The sequence below is a fragment of the Candoia aspera genome, chromosome 11, assembly GCF_035149785.1.
Source record: "Candoia aspera isolate rCanAsp1 chromosome 11, rCanAsp1.hap2, whole genome shotgun sequence".
NCBI lineage: Eukaryota > Metazoa > Chordata > Lepidosauria > Squamata > Boidae > Candoia > Candoia aspera.
Window position 1 is genome coordinate 4,915,605 of NC_086163.1, and position 19,638 is coordinate 4,935,242.

At 41.6% G+C, this 19,638-nt stretch overlaps 1 protein-coding gene across 1 annotated transcript in view; it reads left to right on the forward strand.

Moving 5' to 3' along the window:
• Nucleotides 1-19,638, forward strand: part of NECAB2 (N-terminal EF-hand calcium binding protein 2) — a 211,352-nt gene that overhangs the window by 68,723 nt on the left and 122,991 nt on the right. The window contains exon 3 of the mRNA XM_063312989.1: nt 4,042-4,150. Within this exon, the coding sequence (XP_063169059.1) occupies nt 4,042-4,150 (109 nt within the window). The remainder of the gene's footprint in view (nt 1-4,041; nt 4,151-19,638) is intronic.

Here is a 19,638-nt window from a genome sequence, read left to right on the forward strand (position 1 = left end):
AGAGCAAGGAATAAAAAATAGACGCTTCTTTCCACAAGGAGAAAACTTGAGAAATTACAAGGCAGATTTCAGCCCAGCATTAACTGAAATGTTCAAAGACAACACTGACACCCTAAAAGCAGCCCAGATGGTGGACCTATCTTCTAACTATTCCATTTTTTATTGCAAAGCGGGGGACACAGGGTTGAAGAACACATTATCAATAGAATCTCTGCCCATACATCGTATCTTTGAGATCAACCAGGTTAGGAAACTCACTCCGCAGTAAGACCAGAACTAAACTTTACTGAGATAGACTATAGTAACAGAACCTTGCAGATCTGATCGTGCTTCACCTCCCCTTCCTCTTTTACCAGGGAGAAGCCAGTCTGAATCTCTTCCTAATGCTATCTCCCTTCCCAGGACTTAAGGAATTCTTCTGTTGTCTTTGTTTACCTAACTTTTTCTGAATATTTACTTCAACATTGTCTCACTGGCTCTCTACACTATAGCACAGGGCTTCTCAACCTTAGCAACTTTAAGATCTGTGGATGTCAACTTCCAGGATTCTCCAGCCAGCAGGCTGGCTGGGGAATTCTGGAAGTGGACGTCCACAAATCTTAAAATTGCTACGGTTGAGAAACCCTGCCACAGAACATATAGTTGTCTTGGAGAAATGCCTAGGGTGTAACTCTTCTCCTTGAGAATGAGCTTTCAACATACAGGGTGGGATTTATACGGAGTTGATGAAATCCCCATTAAAGTGTTGCGCTGCAGACCATCTCTTAGGACAATGTCCCCCTGGACCAGTGAGGCAGCTTCCAACACCTTTCCCGGTACAGTGATAGAGTACCAATCTTGGACCCTATGGAGTCTGGCCAATGATCTCCTTATGCACAAAGGATGATGAGGTCATTAATGCATCAAGCCCCTTCTCTGCTCAGTCACAGAAGATGGGACGAGGAAGCGCCTCAGGTTCTCAGGGACTGAAGATCTTCTATCAGTGAAGTGGATGGCTTATGTCCACAATCTTTTTTTTTTTCTGATAGTGCCCTACATGTTAAGTCATTTTGGAGTATTTGGGGAGGGGAAAAAAATCAGTATCATGGAGGGACATTCTTTTTTGATATTTTTCCCATAATGCCTGCAGATGGGGAGCCATTATGGGAAATTATTAATTTATATTATGGGCATTATTTATTTTACTAGAAATCAAAGGATCTTGTAGGACACTGACAGCTCAGAGTAGAGTCATGTATTTTAAGATCCCCAGGCCACTTGTGTTCAAGCTAGCCTCTGTAGACCCCAAAACTCCTCTGGTTGAACCATTGAGATTTAATGCTGCAGTTTTTTGTTGCAATTTGGCAGCGAGTTTCTATAATTGTCTGGAAGCTCATCTAGGTTCATCTCCTCCCCCATGTTTGGCCATTTATATGAATAGGAATTCTTTCTATTTTTTTTTTAATTCTAGGCCCACTTAACTTTATAGCATGGCCTCACTTGCTTCCACCCTAGCGTATATTGGGTTATACTGGATATATGTTTGGAAATGTTTCAATAGCTGGAATTCTTATAATCTAATCCCTTTCTTCTTAAAAAAAATGCTGAAGAGACTCTGTGAGAACCTTGCTTGGAAAATGAATTATTTTCAGTTTTAAGCAGAGGCCCAAAACCTGGCCAATAGTCTAAAGTTGTCTTTTGCTTCAGGACAGGCATCACTTAGTGACCAAAGTTCCAGTCCCAATTGTGGTCATAAGTTGAGGACTACCTGTATGTTTCATAACCTGAAAGGGAAGCATGAGAAAGCTGTCTCCTGTGTGCTGATAGACAAGTCTCAGAAGCAGAGATGCATTCAGAAAAGCTGCTCTGCAATTTTTCCTGTCTTGATATCCAGCACAGAAAATTAGCAATTCATGATATTTAATTTATTAGTCTTCATTTGCAGAAGTGCAGGAAGAGTCTGCCAGATTTCTGTTACTAATAGATAGGTGTAATCACAGTGGATTTCTGTCTAATTCTTTTTTTTCCCCACTTCGGCTTTCTTTACAGTGAGGAAGGGAAAGGAATTTTTGCAGTCTTAGACCACAAACAAACCAGTATTACGTGCAATAATAGACATTCATATGGTTTGATCTGTGCAAACCAAAATGAACCGGAATTATCCATCAGTGATGATCTTGCTACAGCAAAGTCCTTAAAGATATCCTCCAATATTTTGTCACATTAGGATCTCTATTGCCTGGCAAATAATTTACCGAAAACCTGGGAAGATTTGATTAAGCAAAGGGGCAAAATAAAATCAAATGTGTCTTTAATTGGAGTAGAATTCACAGTATAAAAGAACATGCATAATTTCAATTGTCCCAAGCAGGCCGAGACTTCCTGACTGAAAGTCCGCCTTGATCTGCAGTCCTGAATCCATGCATATTTAGTACGCTTTCAAGGACGGGTTTTGATGCTTTTGCTGCGGCTTCTCTGACAGTTCGTTTTCAATTCCTGAACACTCTTACATATCAGGTTAGATCAAGCAGGCTTATTCGCCTGTAGCATATTGTGGCACTTTTCTACTTCAGATATGCTTTTTGGTGCCTTCCTAATGAAGCTTTTGAGATTCAGCAAGTTCTCAGCTCAGCTCAGCTTGTTTTAACTTAGATAGGCAGAGTATTGCAACTGTCCAACCCGTTATTTTGGGGAAGGGGGGGAGCATTTTTAAAGCCCGTTAATCATCATTTCCAAGTTCCCATTGTGCTGTTGGCAACTCTTATCTCACAAACCTGCCTCCCGTTTAAGAGCCATTTCAGTCAATGCACAGCTTAAGAGTACTCGGTGTGCTGAAAAAATATTACCTAGATTAAAAAATATTACCTAGATAAACGATGAAGGGACAGGCTTGAACTGCGCTTTGCCCAGTGTCCTGGCAAGGACTACATGCTAACTTTTAATAGGCGGTGCGCTACAGCTTTTGAAGGACAGTTAAACTGTTGAGGATAATGTTTAAGGGCTTGATCTTGGCTAGTTATCATTGACTAACTCTGATGGGATGAAACACGCTGCTTCTTTATCATTCTATATGCATTGGAAATAAGGTGGGAGAAGAAATAAAGATGTAGGAACTGAAAATATGAGGAGAAGCAATGTCAGTGCTTTCAAGGCTAGGATTGGTTTTAGAAGAACTCCTGGTTACCGCACCACTCAGAGAATCAGGGCAGAAGGAAACAGAGTGATGGTAAAAAAGTACTGTAAATGATTATTTTTTTATTAATTAATAAAAGAAGAAAAAAAAACACAATGATAATACTGATGGAGGTACATACCTTGTCAGAAGTCCCTGCAGTTTTCCTGGCAGGTTTTTGGAAGTGGCTTGCCATTGCCTCCTTCCTAGGGCTGAGAGAAAGTGACTGGCCCACGGTCACCCAGCTGGCTTTGTGCCTAAAGCGGGACTACAGCTCACAGTATCCTGGTTCCTAGCCTGATGCCTTAACCACTACACCAGACTCTCCTGTGTTCATCCCTACACACAAGTAAAGAAAGCTGAGCCTTCTCCCCTTCCCCACTGCCTGTGGGTGTAATTACATGTTTGTTTATTTATTTTAATCTGTTCAGTTGGTCCAATTCTCCGATTCTCCAATTTTCGGAGACTGCCTGGACAAGTCCCTGCAGTTTCCCTGGCAAAGTTTTTCAGAAGTGGTTGCCATTGCCTCCTTCCTAGGGCTGAGAGAGAGGGACTGGCCCAAGGTCCCCAGGCTGGCTTCCATGACTAAGGCAGGACTAGAACTCCCGATCTGCCAGTTTCTAGCCTGATGCCTTAACCACTACACCAAACTATTTATAGTCTTATTTTGACTCGTATTTTTATATTTATTTATTAAGAGTAATGGTGTATTTATATATTGTATTTATATTAGCTGTTCGCTGTTTTAATTGACTATTTTATTATAAACCGTCCAGACTCCCCCGATGGGAGGAGATGGGTGGGGACAAATTTAATAAATAAACGAACAAACAAATAAACAAATAAAACTGGCTCTGGATTCATCATTCCTTCTGTTTTATTGCCTACAGATGATGGGAAACTGTCCCTGGAAGAATTCCAGGCCTTCTTTTCTGATGGGACTCTTAATGAGGAGGAACTGGAAAAACTTTTCCATACCATTGATTCTGACAACACCAGGTGAGTCTCTTCAGATTCCTTAACTGCTTTGCCCCATCAAGACATTTATTGATTTCTCCTTTTCTTCCTGACCGAGCCGACGTATCCTCAGTACTGGAAAAGCCCCTGAAAACTCTGTGCATGAAGAAATTAGATTGAGAGGACTCTATGGGCTTGTGGGGACAAGGAGCGTTTTGTGAGGTCGTATGGGCTACTGTTATGAAATGGGACTTCCTGGTGGGCTCAAACCCTGCCAGTGGCTGCTTTTCGCCCTGTTGCCAGCCTTTTTTCCAGGCCCAAGCTGTGATGGATTTCGGGCCAGAGGAAGGAGGGAGCGCATTCCAAGGAGATATGCCTTCTCACAGCCTTGAGAGCCGTGACTGGCAGACAAAGAGAGTTAGGGTAGCCCCACCTTAGAGTTCCTGGGGTATTTAACCTTAAGTTAGTCAGGACAGGTTTAGTCTGGCAAGATTCTGTTTTATGGTAAGAAGAATAAAGAACTAGAGTTGGAATATCGGCTGAGCGTGGTTCTTTGCTCAATCCCTTGACACAAGCTAAGAGTTGAGGGATGCTTTGTCTTGAAGAGCTTGGGGCTAAAATATCTCCAGTGATGACTTTCATCTTATTCTGTGCTCAGGACCCCCAGGTAATGTGGAGGTGTCCTTGCCAAGTGTCATGGTGCAACTGACCACAATGAGGTGGTCTTTTGTGGTTGTGGTGTCCCACATCTGGAATGCCTGGTCTGGGAAGACATGCCAGGAACCTAGATTGATGCCTTTGGATGGCAAACAAAGATATTTATCTTCCTATAGGCCAGTGTCTCTCAACCTTGGCAACTTTAAGAAGTGTGGACTTCAACTCCCAGAATTCCCCAGGCTGGGGAATTCTGGGAGTTGAAGTCCACACTTCTTGAAGTTGCCAAGGTTGAGAGACACTGGCCTATAGGCATTTCTATATTTTTAGACTCCGTTTGATTTTGAGTGCCTTCTCTGCACTGCGCTGATGGATTTTCTGTTTCCTATAATTGCCTTTTTGTAATTTTGTAATTGCCTTTTAATGTTTGCCCATTTGTCATTTATCATTTTTTTAGAACTTTTTAAATGAGTGGTTTTCAGTCTTTCGTATCTCAAGTCCCACTGACTTCTCTGGTCAAAGAGGCTGTGCTTCACCATATTTGAAAGAATTTGAAAGAAACCCCCTACCATTTTGAGAGAAAGAGCTGTATATTATCTTATCTTAATATAGTTACGCTCTATTTTAAAGCTTAATTAAAGTTTCATTACCTTATCTTCTGATTCTTCCCTGAATCCTAAGCCTTCCACTGGCTGAAAGTCTGTATTTGAGGAGTAAAAATAATATTGATTTGTTGTCATGAAAAATGACAAAGAAAGAAAGAAGGACCTTCACACAAAGGCTATGCTGGAAAAAAATCTGCTAGCATCCAATTATCAATTCAATACAGTCCAATACAATAAAATAGAATACCGGACACTCAGAAAAACCTGCCAGATGTTGTTATTAATGGGAAAAAATGTCTTGCATTTTTAAGACATTTCAACATGTATATCAGAGAGGAAACTCTTCCAGGTTGAGTGTTGTATCTTTTGCACTTCTGTAGCAGGCCGAGGAGTTTCTAGATGAAAGTCCTCTCTTTTTATAACCTTTTTCCAGCAGTCAATCTATCAACCTTCCTTCCCTCCCTCCCTCCTTCCCTCCCTCCCTCCCTCTTTCCCTTCCTCCCTCCCTCCCTCTCTCCCTCCCTCCATTTGGTTTTCTTCTTGCTTTCTTGCTTTTCAAGGAGAGAGAAAATGGTATTCTGCCCAACTTATCCTAAATATAAACTCAATTACAGTCAAAGACCAGCCTAGAACAATGCAATCTAAAAAGTAAAAAAAAAAATGGTGCTGAGAATCAAACCTATGAAGTCAATCATATTATAGTCAAGACTGCCACAGTAGGAGCTAAAACCCAGAATGATAATAAAAGGAATCAAAGCTATAAAATATATATAATAGCTGAACCAAACATAACTAGAGATAAAATAAAGAAGATACGGATAAAATTAGAACCAGTGTAAAATTGGCCTATGTAAGATATACTAGACAGTGCATAAAATCAGAAAATATCAAGGTATAAAGTGAGTATAAATAGTACTGGCCAAAGAGAGAAAACATACATATAAAAAGCAAATAATTATTACAAGAGAAGCTATTACAAAGAAACTTTGTAAATAACAACAACAACAAAAAAAGCTGAGGAAAAAAAACAGTTATTGCTACTCAACTTGGTGCATTTGGCTTTCCTTTCAGGCTCAAAAGCTGAAACAGTTTCTTTGGGTTTAGACAAGCAGATTGAAAAGCAGTTGGGTTCTTATCCGGTCTTGCAGAAGCAGATCACCTGTTAAGTAGCCAACAGCCTCTCTGGCTCTCCATCTATCTGTTCAGCCCCAGGGGAACTGTCAGGAGAGAGAATGGTTTTCCAGGGACTTTTTAGGATGAGAAAGAAGGGCTGCCAGAGAGGCTGCAGGCTGTTGGCAACCTGCAGGTTGGAAAGCATCCTATGCCTTTCCCGACACTGAAGAAAATTCAAATTCCAAAGAAATCCTTAAGTATGGGGAGAATAAGAGGACAAAATATAGATATCTCTGTTAGAAGGGAAGGACACCTCTTTTTTTTCTTTTTCTTTCGAGAAATTGCATGGCCAATTTCAACCAAGCGTTGTGTCACGTTCACTGTTTCGATGTGCACTGTACATCGTAACGTTTCACATGCCGTGGCGCTGACGCGCGTTGCTGTTGGGGAGGGAGCTGCTGTGAAACCCTGTGCCAAGCTCTGTATCTGTGTTCATTTCAATGGAACGTGTTTGGGTTATGTGCTCGGCTCAAGGACTTTTCCCGCGGACCATCAGAAGCCGTTAGGAGCACCTGGGATTGTGATCCTGGGAAGATTCTACGGGGAGAGGGATCTCATCTGCACCGAGGGGTTTTTAGTTTGCTTTTGGCACGCTTTTTCCATTCTCAGCTTCCTTTGTGATCCTGCATACTATTCTTTAATAAACCAGATATCTTTGTGATCCTGCTTATGAGTCTGATGGTGTTTTAGAGTAGGCATTCATTACACATTGGTTCACATGTCCAAGAGTGATGATGTTGCTTTTAAACTGAGCAGACAAGTCTGGGATTCCCATGAGATAATGAAATAGGAAGACATTATCCAGGGGAAGTTTACAAAGAACAAGGGCCATGTCAAGTAGTGTGAATAAATAAATAAACAGATAAACACACATACACCTGCAGAGAGAGAGATGATGATGATGATTACATGCCATCAAGTTGTTGTCGACGCTTAGCGGCCACATGGATAGATTTGTCGTTAATCATTACATATTTTCTATCCATGTGGTTTTCTTGGTAAAAATACAGGAGTGGTTTACCATTGCCTTCTCCCATGCGGCTTGAATTGATGCCTTTGCCATTGTCGCTAAAGTGACCCTGTGCCTCCAGTATCTTCCTATATTGCTGCTGCCCATTATACAGGTAGTCCTCACTTGACAGCCACAATTAGGATTAGAATTTCAGTTGCTAGGCAAAGCAGTCATTAAGTGAATCTGACCCGATTTTACAACCTTTTTTGTGGCAGTCATTAAGCGAATCACCATGGTCATTAAGCAAACCATGTGGCCTTTAAGCAAATCACATAGTTCCCCGTTGATTTTGCTTGCTAGAAGCTGGCCGGGATGGTCAAAAATGACAATCACATGATAAATGTGAACCAGTTGCCAAGTGCCCAAATCATGATCACGCGACCACGGGGCCCTTCTGCAACAGTTGTAAGTGTGAGGACTGGTTGCAAATTGTTTTTTTCAGCACCATTGTAAGTCTGAACCATCATTAAACAAGTGGTCATTAAGTGAGGACTACCTGTAGGTGCCTACTTACTTTAGCTGGGCAGTGGGATGACCTTCATGCCTTGGGTGACCCTACTGGGAATATATACTCCAAATAAAAGATTCTGTGATGATAGCAGGACTTTTTGGTGCATTTAAAGAAACTGCAACTCAAACTGATGAATGGGACTTTTGCCTATGGAAGCCATTAGGAAAGCACCCTTCTACCAAGATGCAGAGCCCTCATCCGGCTTTGCTTCATTTCCTGTTCAGGCAGGGTTTTGTGGCTGGTTTGTTTATTTGTGTATTTATTTCTTGTAAAGTGTTATAGCAGTATATATCTGTCATGTTCGCCGTTTCAATGTGTTTGATACATCGTAATGTTTCGCATGTCATTAGCTGGATGCGTGTTTCATCTTTGCCGGGAGGATGGTTCCTGTTGGGAGTGGTTTATCTCTTGGCTGTGACTTTGGAATGTATTTGGGTTATCTCCTGTGTTCAAGGTTACTTTCCCAGGCTAGAAGATCTGACGGTTGCCAGCACCTGGGACGGGCGGCTCTGCTGGTAGGGAGGCGAGGTTACGTTTGCACCGAGGGTTTTAAGTTTGTATTTGGCGCGCTTTCTGTCATTCTCAGCTTTCTCTGTATTTGTCCTAAGTTCCCTAATAAATCAGATTTCATTTAGCAACCTCTTGTGAGTCTGAGTATTTGGGCTGGGCAACCCTTACATAAAGCTGAGAATGACAGAAAGCGCGCCTCAAAATAAAAGCTTCCCGCAGCAACCCGCAGTGTAAAAATGCATCCATAATACCTTAGCTCTTTAGCTTTGTAGGGTTAAGAGTTGCTTCAGCAACTGAGATGGCTAATAAATTGATTGATTGATTGATTGATTGAATAAATAAGGAGAATTGGCAAGTAGTCTGGGAGAGTGCATCCAGGGCACAGCGCAGTCTCCTCTGCGTAACAGCTGGGAGGGAGAGAAATCCAGATTGCTAACACGCCATGCTGGTATCATGGTTGGCTTAATCATGTTCTCTTGAAGCAACTACAAACGACTCAGTTTAGGTAACGTATGAAGCCAAGCCAGGGAGGAAACACTTTGCATGGGTTGGGAGTGCACTGAATATGGGGGGGAAGGTGGAGCAATGGGGCAACCTGGGCAGGCCTCTGTGTTGCCTTGGGAAGGCGCCAATGGCTTGTTGGACGGTGTTGTTTTGGCTTGCTTTCCTTGAACAGTGTTTAACTATTTTAAGCTTTTCACTATAATTTCGCTGTGTTTCCTGTTTGGAAAAGAAAGAAAACCACTGATAAATGTCAGTGAAAGTATTCAGAGCAGATCCCAGATCCATTAAAAAAGGGGTGACTTATGGGGTGACGATTGCCCATTCTTGTGCTAAGCTGCATTCCATGGTCTACACACCACAACAGCTGCATATCATATAAAACTAAACATCTTTAGAATCATAGGGATTGGATCTACACATTTACACATTGCGTTAAGCAGAAACCAAACAAATCCATATCCTGATTTTTGGGGATGTGTGAGCCTGGCTGTGTTTTCAATTTATCACTGAAATCATAATTCCTCCAAGACATTGCCATTGTGCTTCTCAATAGTAAAATATCAACCAGTAGAGCTGGGTTACCCTAGCACAATACTCTTTAGCATTAGCTGCTAAAAATAAAGTTGCTTTCTTTAGGAAAAGAAAATCATTTTATAGGAGTATTAAACTTCTGGGCTCATCTCTCACTTTTTGGCAAGCTTAGAATTTTCTGGGTGGGTGGATACGATAAGACGGAATACATTCACACATATTAGGCATTATCCATTGTGGCTCAAAAGCAGAACAGCAAATATAATCCTTCAGTTCTTTTGTATTGGATGTATGTTCTAGGGCTGGATTGCTTTTTTTAAAAACACATTTTCTGCTTTAATAAAAAAAGAAGCCCTTCATGTTCTCTCCTTTCTGTAGGGCACAATTGTACACAGGCCCATAAATTCTACTCAAAATATTAGTCCTGAGTATTAATAAAACGATCTGGATTCTGCATTGCAATGAAATTCATCCGCTTAGCATTTCTGGCAGAGGGAGGGGAAAAGATTGCAGTGGTGCTAATCAACGGTCTGCAGTTTAAATTGATCTGATTGAACCTAGCAGAAGAAAAATAGGATATTGGCAGTGCCCAGGAAAATGGCTCCCAATTATGGAATAAATGGGGGCTTTGGGTTGTCAATTTTTTTGTGTTTGTTGCTTAGGTACTGTACCTAAATATCTACCAAATGCAAGAAGTTGTGTCCATTTGTTGATGGTGTGTTTGTTGTTGCATGTCTGTGCAAGTGCAGGTAAGATCACCTTCGAGTCAAGCTTGATTCAGGTTGACTTCATGAACATGGTTATGGCAACCCTGTGGGAATGGCTTGCAATGGTCACCTTCTGAGGTGTTTTCTGACTTCCCAAATTGGAGGAGGAGGGGGAGGAGGAGGAGGGGATAACACAGTACAAACAGAAGGAATCACATCTTTGATTGGTGTTCTTCGGAATGTCAAGTTCCCACCAGGAACCTAGGAATTATCCTAATAACAAGGTAAGATGTAACATCTGCCCAGCAAGGTAGATTTTTGCAAGTCTACAGTTGACATAGCCAAAATAGCTATTTCAGAAATTTGCTTAATTTGTTTGTTGTTCCACCTATTGCATGAATAACTATAGAGATCATTTGCAAGACTTTTTCTATAATCTACTCATTTCAATCATTAGAGCTCTATATTTTGTAATTTTTTCCTATACTTTTTCCTCAGTTCTGCTGCCGTTATTATCATCATCATCATCATCATCATCATCATCCCTCCTTTGCAAAGAGTTGATTATGTGACATCAAGTCATTTTTGACTCCTAGCAACCACACAGATAGATTTTCTCCATGGCAATCTATCCCTAACCCATTCTTTCAAGCCTCCCAATGGTGCTCTCATTGCCATGTAACTGAGTCCATCCACCTTGCTGCTGGTCATATTCTCTTTCCTTCCACATTTCCCAGCATCAGAGTCTTCTCCAGAGATCTGGGTCTTTGCATGAAGTGTCTGAAGTAGGATATTTTGAGCCTGGTCATTTGTTCCTCGAGGGAGAACTCTGGGTTGATTTGTTTGATGATTTATCAGTTTGTTTTCTTGGCTATCCATGGTATTCTCAGGAATCTTCTCCAACACCAAAGTTCAAAGGCATTAATACTCTTCTTATTCTGCTTCTTTGAAGTCCAACTTTCACTTCCACAGAGTATTACAGGGAATATCATGGCTTACACAATTCTGGTCTGTGCAAGGATGGGGGGAAGTCTTTTTTAATGGTTCTATCCCAGTTACGAAAGTGTCTTCTGAAGTTATGAAATTGTCATCCTGCCCTTTCTTGTCTAAGTGTTGGCCATGAAGTTATCTTTTAGGTGAGCAACTCAGCAGCTTGATGTAGGTTGCATAGGTGAGCAATAGCTTTTACACTGCCCCACTTTCTCTTATGTTTTTAACAAGGAGGAGGACATGATTTTGGTTTCACATTTTCTCTTTCAAGTTGATTTTAGAAAGCTCGTTAGCAGCCTTTAGTACATAGGTACTTGGTCTCTAAGCAGCTAGATGGGTGAAAAATAATGTCAAAATAAACAAATAATACCCTGTCTCATGGAATCTACTGTCTATCATGATGGGAGATGTAATCATTTGACTTCAGTCTCCAGTTATCACCATAAAACGGCAATGGTTTTTTGTTGCTTCTTGGTTTGCTTTTTGGGCCAAGGGTCTCCTTCCTTCCTTCCTTCCTTCCTTCCTTCCTTCCTTCCTTCCTTCCTTCCTTCCTTCCTTCCTTCCTTCTTTTGCAAAACGACTTGGCCCCTGAATGGGCTTACGGCTGTGCTCTGGAATTGCCCCTTTTCTATGTTTCTGCAATACAGTGACCCAAAACAAGCCAAAAACGCTGGGTGCACATAACACCTTAAGCCACCCCAGAACAAAATTCAGCTTAAAACTGGCCAAGCTTAAAATATTTGGTGGATGCACTCACTAGATTTTTGGCCAACCCAGTTAAATGTGCATTGCTATGCAAATGGAGCGTGTATTTGGGCCAAAATTCAGCAGCATAGTCTTGTAAGGAGAGGGGCCTCCGTTCACAAAACTGAGGTGGTGGGTTACCCAACTCTGTTGCAAAATGCGGTCAGCTTTATCTAGGATTTAGTCACACACAAGCAAATTAACTTCTTATTACACTGATAGGGTGTGAACACGTTGCTCTTACTTTGAAAGTCTTCCATAGCTTCATCCATCACTCTATCTCTCCTCTACCCTTTCCCTCAAAGATTGCTCTAATAATTCCGTACTTCAAATAATTGAGGGCCTTCCATCTGTTCTCTCTTCTTGTCCAGAATTCCCTCCTACCATCCTCACAGTAGGAATGCTGGACAATATTTTGTGAGCCATCCTTTTAAGCAATGCAGCCTCATTCTCGCTTCCCAGGTTGGTAATTATTAGTTGAAAATGTGTTTCTCATTCACCCTGCACATTACTTTGAATATTGCAAAGTTCTTTCTGGCTCAGAGCTAAAAATTGCGCTGAGCTCTTGGGGCCACGCTTCAAATGGGGGGAGTCAAATAAAATCCACATAGGCAAAATTGGAGAAGGGGACTTGGGTACCACCTTGAGATCTTACTTGGGATTTGTTGTGGGCTTGCAAACTAGAGAGTCATCTTTTTGTTCACTGTTTTATGCGACCCCACTGCCTTCCCAGAAGACCTTCCACCACCGCTTGAAAACAAAGCCAGCGATATTGCTGCCCTCACATTAGGAGAGGGTAAGGATTTATTGTTTGTTTATTTATTAAACAAATTGATAGGCCCGCCCAATCTAACCAGTGGAATTCTGGGCAACAAACAAAGATAAAAGCACAACACAGTTCCAGGAACCAAATCAATTAAAAGTCTCTGGGACTACTGTTGAGGGAGCAAAGAGCAGGGATGGATCATCACCATCAGGAAAAGATTGAGACAACACCTGTAGGGATTGCCATGGAGAGAGATGTTGGAGGTTAGCAATAGGAACTTTGATTGCTAAAAGAAAGAATAGAACTTGGCTTCCGGTGAGGCTCTGTTCTTTCTGGCACCCAACAGACAAGTGGTCACAGAGGCAAAGAGGTCGGTAATCAGATGGAAAGGACAATTCTGCTGTGGGCCATTTGGGGCCCTCTGGATCACTGGATTCCCTTGGGTTTCTCCTGCATATGAATTATAATGTACAAGAGGACTTGTACAATTTTGTACTAGAAATGTCAGTTCTCCTTACCCTGGCTTCAGCCCGCTTCAGTGGCAGGCTGGCCTCAAGATGGAAGCTCTGGTGTGAGGATGTGACCTCAAATCAGGAAGCAGGCATCTCAGAGTCAGGGCAAGGGTGTTGGGCAGATAAGCATTTGTGTATTTTAAGGGGAAATGTATGCAACAAAGGCATGCAAAGTCTATGTCATTAAAAATGTATTATGCTTGGCAAGAAGGCATGTAGGAGAAGGGGAAGACAACAGATTAGAGCAGTGTTTCTCAACCTTGGCGACTTTAAGATGCATGGACTTTAACTCCCAGAATTCCCCAGCCAGCATGGCTGGCTGGAGAATTCTGGGAGTTGAAGTCCACGCATTTTAAAGTCACCAAGGTTGAGAAATGCTGGATTAGAGAGATGGGGGATAGATAGGATCAAAGATGACAGGAATGCATTTGGAAGAACAAAGTTATTGCCAGAGACAGGTCAAGATGGTGTTTGTCTGTGTTGTCACCTGGGATCAAGTCTGACTTGACAGCACTAACTGTAGAACAAGGTAGAATTGGCCACAGGTGAACCAACATCCCAAACAGAAGGGATGTAATTCTGGACCAAGCCTTCACATTTTGCGTGGGCTGCTGTTACAGCTGCATTTCATGCTGTCAAAAGCAATGAAGTGTCACACCACCCTGTAAACTGGAGAGCATAAATCCCATGGTGGGGGGGGGCGATATGCAGAAAGGTTGCATTTGGGCAGACCCACTCAATCTTGAAACAAAATTGCACACACGTTTGGATAGACAAAGCAGCTGGCCTTTGGGGAAGACGCCTGCTCGCTGGAGCAAAGCCTCTGAGACAAGAGACACATGTTCAGAACAGATAAATCAAGAGAAAGGCGCTCTCAAGTCTGCAAGCGTTCTCCGTTAATTATCTCTCAACCAGGCTGGGATATAAATTTTAATTGCTTCGCTTTTGTAAGCCTGTGGTTTTCTTCAGCGGCTTCTGAAAAAAGCAAAATGATTTCACCTAAGCTGAAAAAGTCCACCTTCCCCTTGACTCCTCCCAACTTCTCCAGGTGTGTTGGACTACAACCTCCAAAATTCCGAGGCAACTGTTACTTGGGAATTCTGGGAATTGTAGTCCAGCACACATCTGGTCTGATCTGAAGGCCTGCTTGAAATGTTTAAAACAGAGGAATGAGTAGGCAGTTGGTGTCAGCCCTCCCAGGGAAACCAGGCAGAAACACGACCAGATGAGCTAATTCTACTTTATTGTAAGGCTACATTAACAGAATCTTGAAAGGCTGAAAGTACAATCCTCCTACCATCCCTGCTTACCATCTGAGTAGTTAGGGCAGGTCCTTCCTAAGTTTCTTTCTCTGGCCATTACTCTTTTGCAGGCTCCTTCCTCTTTTATCTGATCGTTCCCTAGGTGGCATCCCTTCCCCTGTCTTCCAAGGCCACCCTCCTATTCCATCACAGTTGGTGGGAGCATCTGGACTCACCCTTTCTTTACATTGAACTCAGAATCCAACGCAGCATTCATCTGGGTCAGCATTTCCAACCTTGGCAGCTTCCAGATGCATGAAATTCTATTTCCAGAATTCTCTGCAATGACCATGCAGGCTGGGGAATTCTGGAAGTTGAAGTCCCTAGAGTTGGAAGTTGCCAAGGTTGGGAGATCAGAAGAATAGTGGCTACTGTTCTTTGATGGAGTCTCTCATTTATTGAAATCAAGCAGCTTGCCTGAAAGGGCAGCTGTCGAAGAAGTCTGTGGAAAAATTAATAAGAGACCGGATAAGCGTAAAAGCTAGGAGCGGGAAGATCTGTCCAAAGGGTGTAGTGACTTCTTGGGGCCACACTTCACATGGGTGAAGTCAGAGGAGGCAAAACTGCATGGGTGAAATCAGAAAAGGTGATCTTGGTAGCATCTCTTTCCCTGGGATTTATTTCAAATGTTTAGCTCTGAGAAACTGGGTAAGATTCTTGGCAGAATAAGCCTTTTGCATCTGATGAAAACTGCCTTTTAATAAATTTTGCCAGTCAGAAAAAGTGCCACCAAACCCCTTCTAATTTATTTATTTATTTATTTTGGTAAAAATTCAGGGAGAGGGAAGAGTTTCTTACCTCTTTTTCAGACTGTAACCTCAAGGGCAGCAACTGCCCTGATTTTTGTCTTTCTGAACCATCTTCTTTGAGGAAGAGGGAGTATTAGGAGCAGCTTGGAAGCACTTCAGATAGATTTTAACATTGTCTCTAAATCAGTGTTTCTCAACCTTTGTAACTTTAAGATGGCTGGACTTCAACTCCCAAAATTCCCCAGCCAGCACACTTGCTGTTGAATTCTGGAAGTTGAAGTCCACCCATCTTAAATTTGCTAAGGTTGAGAAATACTGCTCTAAATGGACCATCAGGAGAGCGTTTGGGAAGGAAATAACGTAGGTTAATAATGAAGCAGAAAAGTGTGACCATAATTGGTAAGCACTATAGTGCACTTTTGGGGGGGATATAGCAATTGGGCAACTGCAAAATCCTCAGGACTGTTTTTTAAATTATTATTCTTATTTCACATGTTCCCTTTTTAATGTCAATAGAAGGCATTCCAGAATGGATCTGTGTTTGTATCACTCCTTTCCTAAACAAGTTACTTTTATTACTGTCCCCTTTCCCTTCAGGCTGTCGGGAGGATTAAAACCCCTTCGCTTAGTTCGTTCCAAGCCAGAAATGAAGCACACCAGACGATCAGCAGAGAGTCAAAAATCTATTTATCCACCCAAAGATATCCAGTTGCTTGGGGTGGGTGGCCACACACCCTTCTCTTTGCTACCCTTTTATAGGGTTCTGAAGTTTAGAAATTTGGCCAATCCAAATTTGGATCTGGAGCCCATGCCAATGGAATGGAATGCGCTAGCTTATTACAAATAAAGATTTCCTTCTCTTAGAGTAAAAGCAGATACCTCCTTATTTATGGTTAAACAAAAGTCTCTTTACCTAGAGCTAAAGCAGAAATGTTTTAAATGGGCATTTCATCTAGACTTGTGTTTTTCTAGGCATAAGATGTATGTCTTCTTTTACATAGGTATGCGTGGATTTTGCTATGTGATGTCTCTGTTGTTTCTAAGGGGGAAGCCAGCTTTTATACAATGGCATTACAACTAATGCTAATATCCAGACCAGTGTTTCTCAACCTTAGCAACTTTAAGGTGTGTGGACTTCAACTCCCAGAATTCCCCAGCCAGCAAAGTTTGGTGGGGAAAGGTTGAGAAACGCTGGCCCAGACTTTCAGTCCTCTTAGGCACAGCTGCCTTTAAGGCATTGATTGCTCCCTTTATTGATTAAGGAGAGCAGAATCGGCCAGCCTTCCACACTATCAGCTGAGCAGCTTTTGGGCTGATTATTTATTATTTTTAAAATGAAATAAAACTTAGTTTTTGCTGCAGCCCAAACCCATTTTGGGTGCTGTATAGAATATGTCCCCTGATCCACCGTTGAAAGGTGAAGTGCAGCTCTCAGCTTGAAGAAAAGGTGTCTGATATTAACGCAAATGTGTGCTTGTGCATTGCATTCATCTCCTTGATGTCACTTTTAATTTTGCCTCTGTGTTCTGCACTGCAGCAGCTTCCCTCCAGCACTGTTGTATTATTTATTTTATTTCATTTCTGGTATATCCCACTTTTTGGTTTGAAAGGAATACAGAAGGCAACTTAAGTCTAAAAACAGACACACAGATGAAGAAGTGAAATGTTTTTTAAACAATCATTGCATTTGTTTTTATATTACTGTCCTATGTTAAAACCTTATATAAAAAAATGATAAAGTATTTAAATATATTCAAGAGTACATTAAAACATTCCATATAAAACATATTAAAACAAAGTGGAGGGTGAGAAGCATAATAGCTGTCATACAGACAATGCAAGTGATGTTACATATGTCATGATCTCATTTGCCAGATTACATCATGACACACTGTACATACAGGTAGTCCTCACTTAACAACCATTTGTTTAGTGATGGTTTGGACTTATGACAGTGCTGAAAAACTGGCTTGTGGCCAGTCCTCACACTTACAACTGTTGCAGCATCCCCCTGGTCACATGATCACACAATTTGGGTGCTTGGACCAGTTCACATTTATGACCATCACAGCATCCCATAGTCACGTGATCACTATTTTTGACCTTCCCTACTGGCTTCTGGCAAGCAAAATCAATGGGGAACAGTGTGATTTGTTTAACAACCACGTGGTTCGCTTAACGCCCAAGGTGATTCGCTTAATGATTGCTACAAAAAAGGTTGTAAAATTGGGTCAGATTTGCTTAATGACCGCTTCACTTAGCAACTAAAATTCTGGTCCCAACTGTGGTCATTAAGTGAGGACTACCTGTAATATCATCATACCTTATACCAGATGCCTACAGGAACTGTGACAGAAAATGTTAATTAAGGCACAGATAGTAAAATAATTAACATTTAAATATCTTGACAAATTATAATAGAGGGAAAGGCCCTGTGCTAGTAGATGCATTAAAAGAAGTAAAAATATGGGGACACAAATTTCAAAGGCAGCAATCCTTTTTTATGATGTTAGTCTCCCAGTATTCTTTTCTGTAGAAAGATATAATTGTGTGTTTATCTTTCTTCCCAGTCTCAATTACATCATAGCTATTGTCAATCTAAAAATAAAGCTGATGAACGGAAACCTTTCCATGTCTCAGATTTTATATAGAGTCTTTCCCGCCCACCCTCGCTAGAGAATTAGCTTTCACTATTCTATATTTAAAAATGCTGATAATTCAGTTATAAAACAAAACACAAACCCTTAACCAAAGAAACCCCAAAATAAAACAGGCTATTAAGCTACTTAATCTGTAAGATGCAGTTTGACACATTCTGGAATCACAAGGCTGATACTGAAAAAAAAAATCCTTTTCTGGTATATATAGGATCTTATAGCAAATGGCAGAACCATGGTCAATCATGTTCTAACTCAGTATTTCTCAACCTTGGCAGCTTGAAGATGTGTGGACTTCAACTCCCAGAATTCCCCAGCCAGCCATGCTGGCTGGGGAATTCTGGGAGTTGAAGTCCACACATCTTCAAGCTGCCAAGGTTGAGAAACACTGGTCTAGAAAAAGGGAAAAGAATTATTGACCCTTTAAAAGTTGCAAAGCAAGTCCCATCATCCCTGGACATTGCTTGTTTGGCTGGCATGATGGGAGTTGGAATCACTACCTGGGACACCTCAGTTCTCAGTCAAAAACAAATGGCATGTTTTCTTGCTTCAACCCTTTCCATCATAATATTTGGGGGGGGAAATTCTCCCCTTGCAGTTATATCAAACTCCCTCTCATGAAGCTTCTATAATCAACCTCTGTTAGACCACTGTAATATGACCAATGTCCTAGAATAGTTTCGGAAGGGAGAATGTAAAACCAAAGAGGAGGTGAGGCAACCCTGCTGATGCTTCTTTTTCTAAAGTTTGCAACGAGACAGTCTGAACTTCAGGAACGGGCAATTCTGGATGAGCTTCAATGCTCTGCACCCTTGCCTTGCAGTTTCTCAAAAAGTTTTCTTTCCCTATAAAAGAGGCTTCTGTCTTTCTACCTTTTTATCAGGGCACTTAAGACTTTTGTTCAATGCTCTGGGTGCTTTTGAGCTTCCTGTTGAGGCTCAAGGGATTTTCTTTATTTCCTATAACCCTTCATTTTGGAGCAGCCTTTCTCAACCTTTTGATCCTGGAGGAACCCTTGAAATATTTTTCAGGCCTCGGGGAACCCCTGAATCCACATTCAGGCTCAAAGATAGGCCAGAAGTTACAAAATTATGATATTTGTTTTGTGGGTAGGCCTGCATCTATGCACTAACAGTGTTCTTAAGCTCAAAATAAAGAATGAAACTTACCTCTTGAATGTCAAGTTGCCCAAATTTGAAATAATTTTTTAAATAAATTGTGATCTCCCAGAGAACCTCTAGAGACCTCTTGAGAACCTGAGGGAGCCCCGGAACCCTGGTGGAGAAACCCTTTCCTGGAGACATAACAAATGGGGATTTCCATGTCTGTGAGAGTACAGTCTGTTTAGAAACCCCTGATCTCCGGGTATTTGTAATGCACATAAAAAACAAGCGAGCTTCAATCGCACTGTCGCAGCTCCCGTATTAACGTTTTCAAGCAGCACCTATGGATCCCCTGCCCGATCTCTAAAGGGTGTAGCTTGCAAGGCTACACAGGGAGTCCTCGCTTAACAACCATTTGTTTAGTGATGGTTCGGACTTACAACAGTGTGGAAAAAAACAACTTATGACCGGTTCTCACACTTAAGACTGTCACAGCATCCC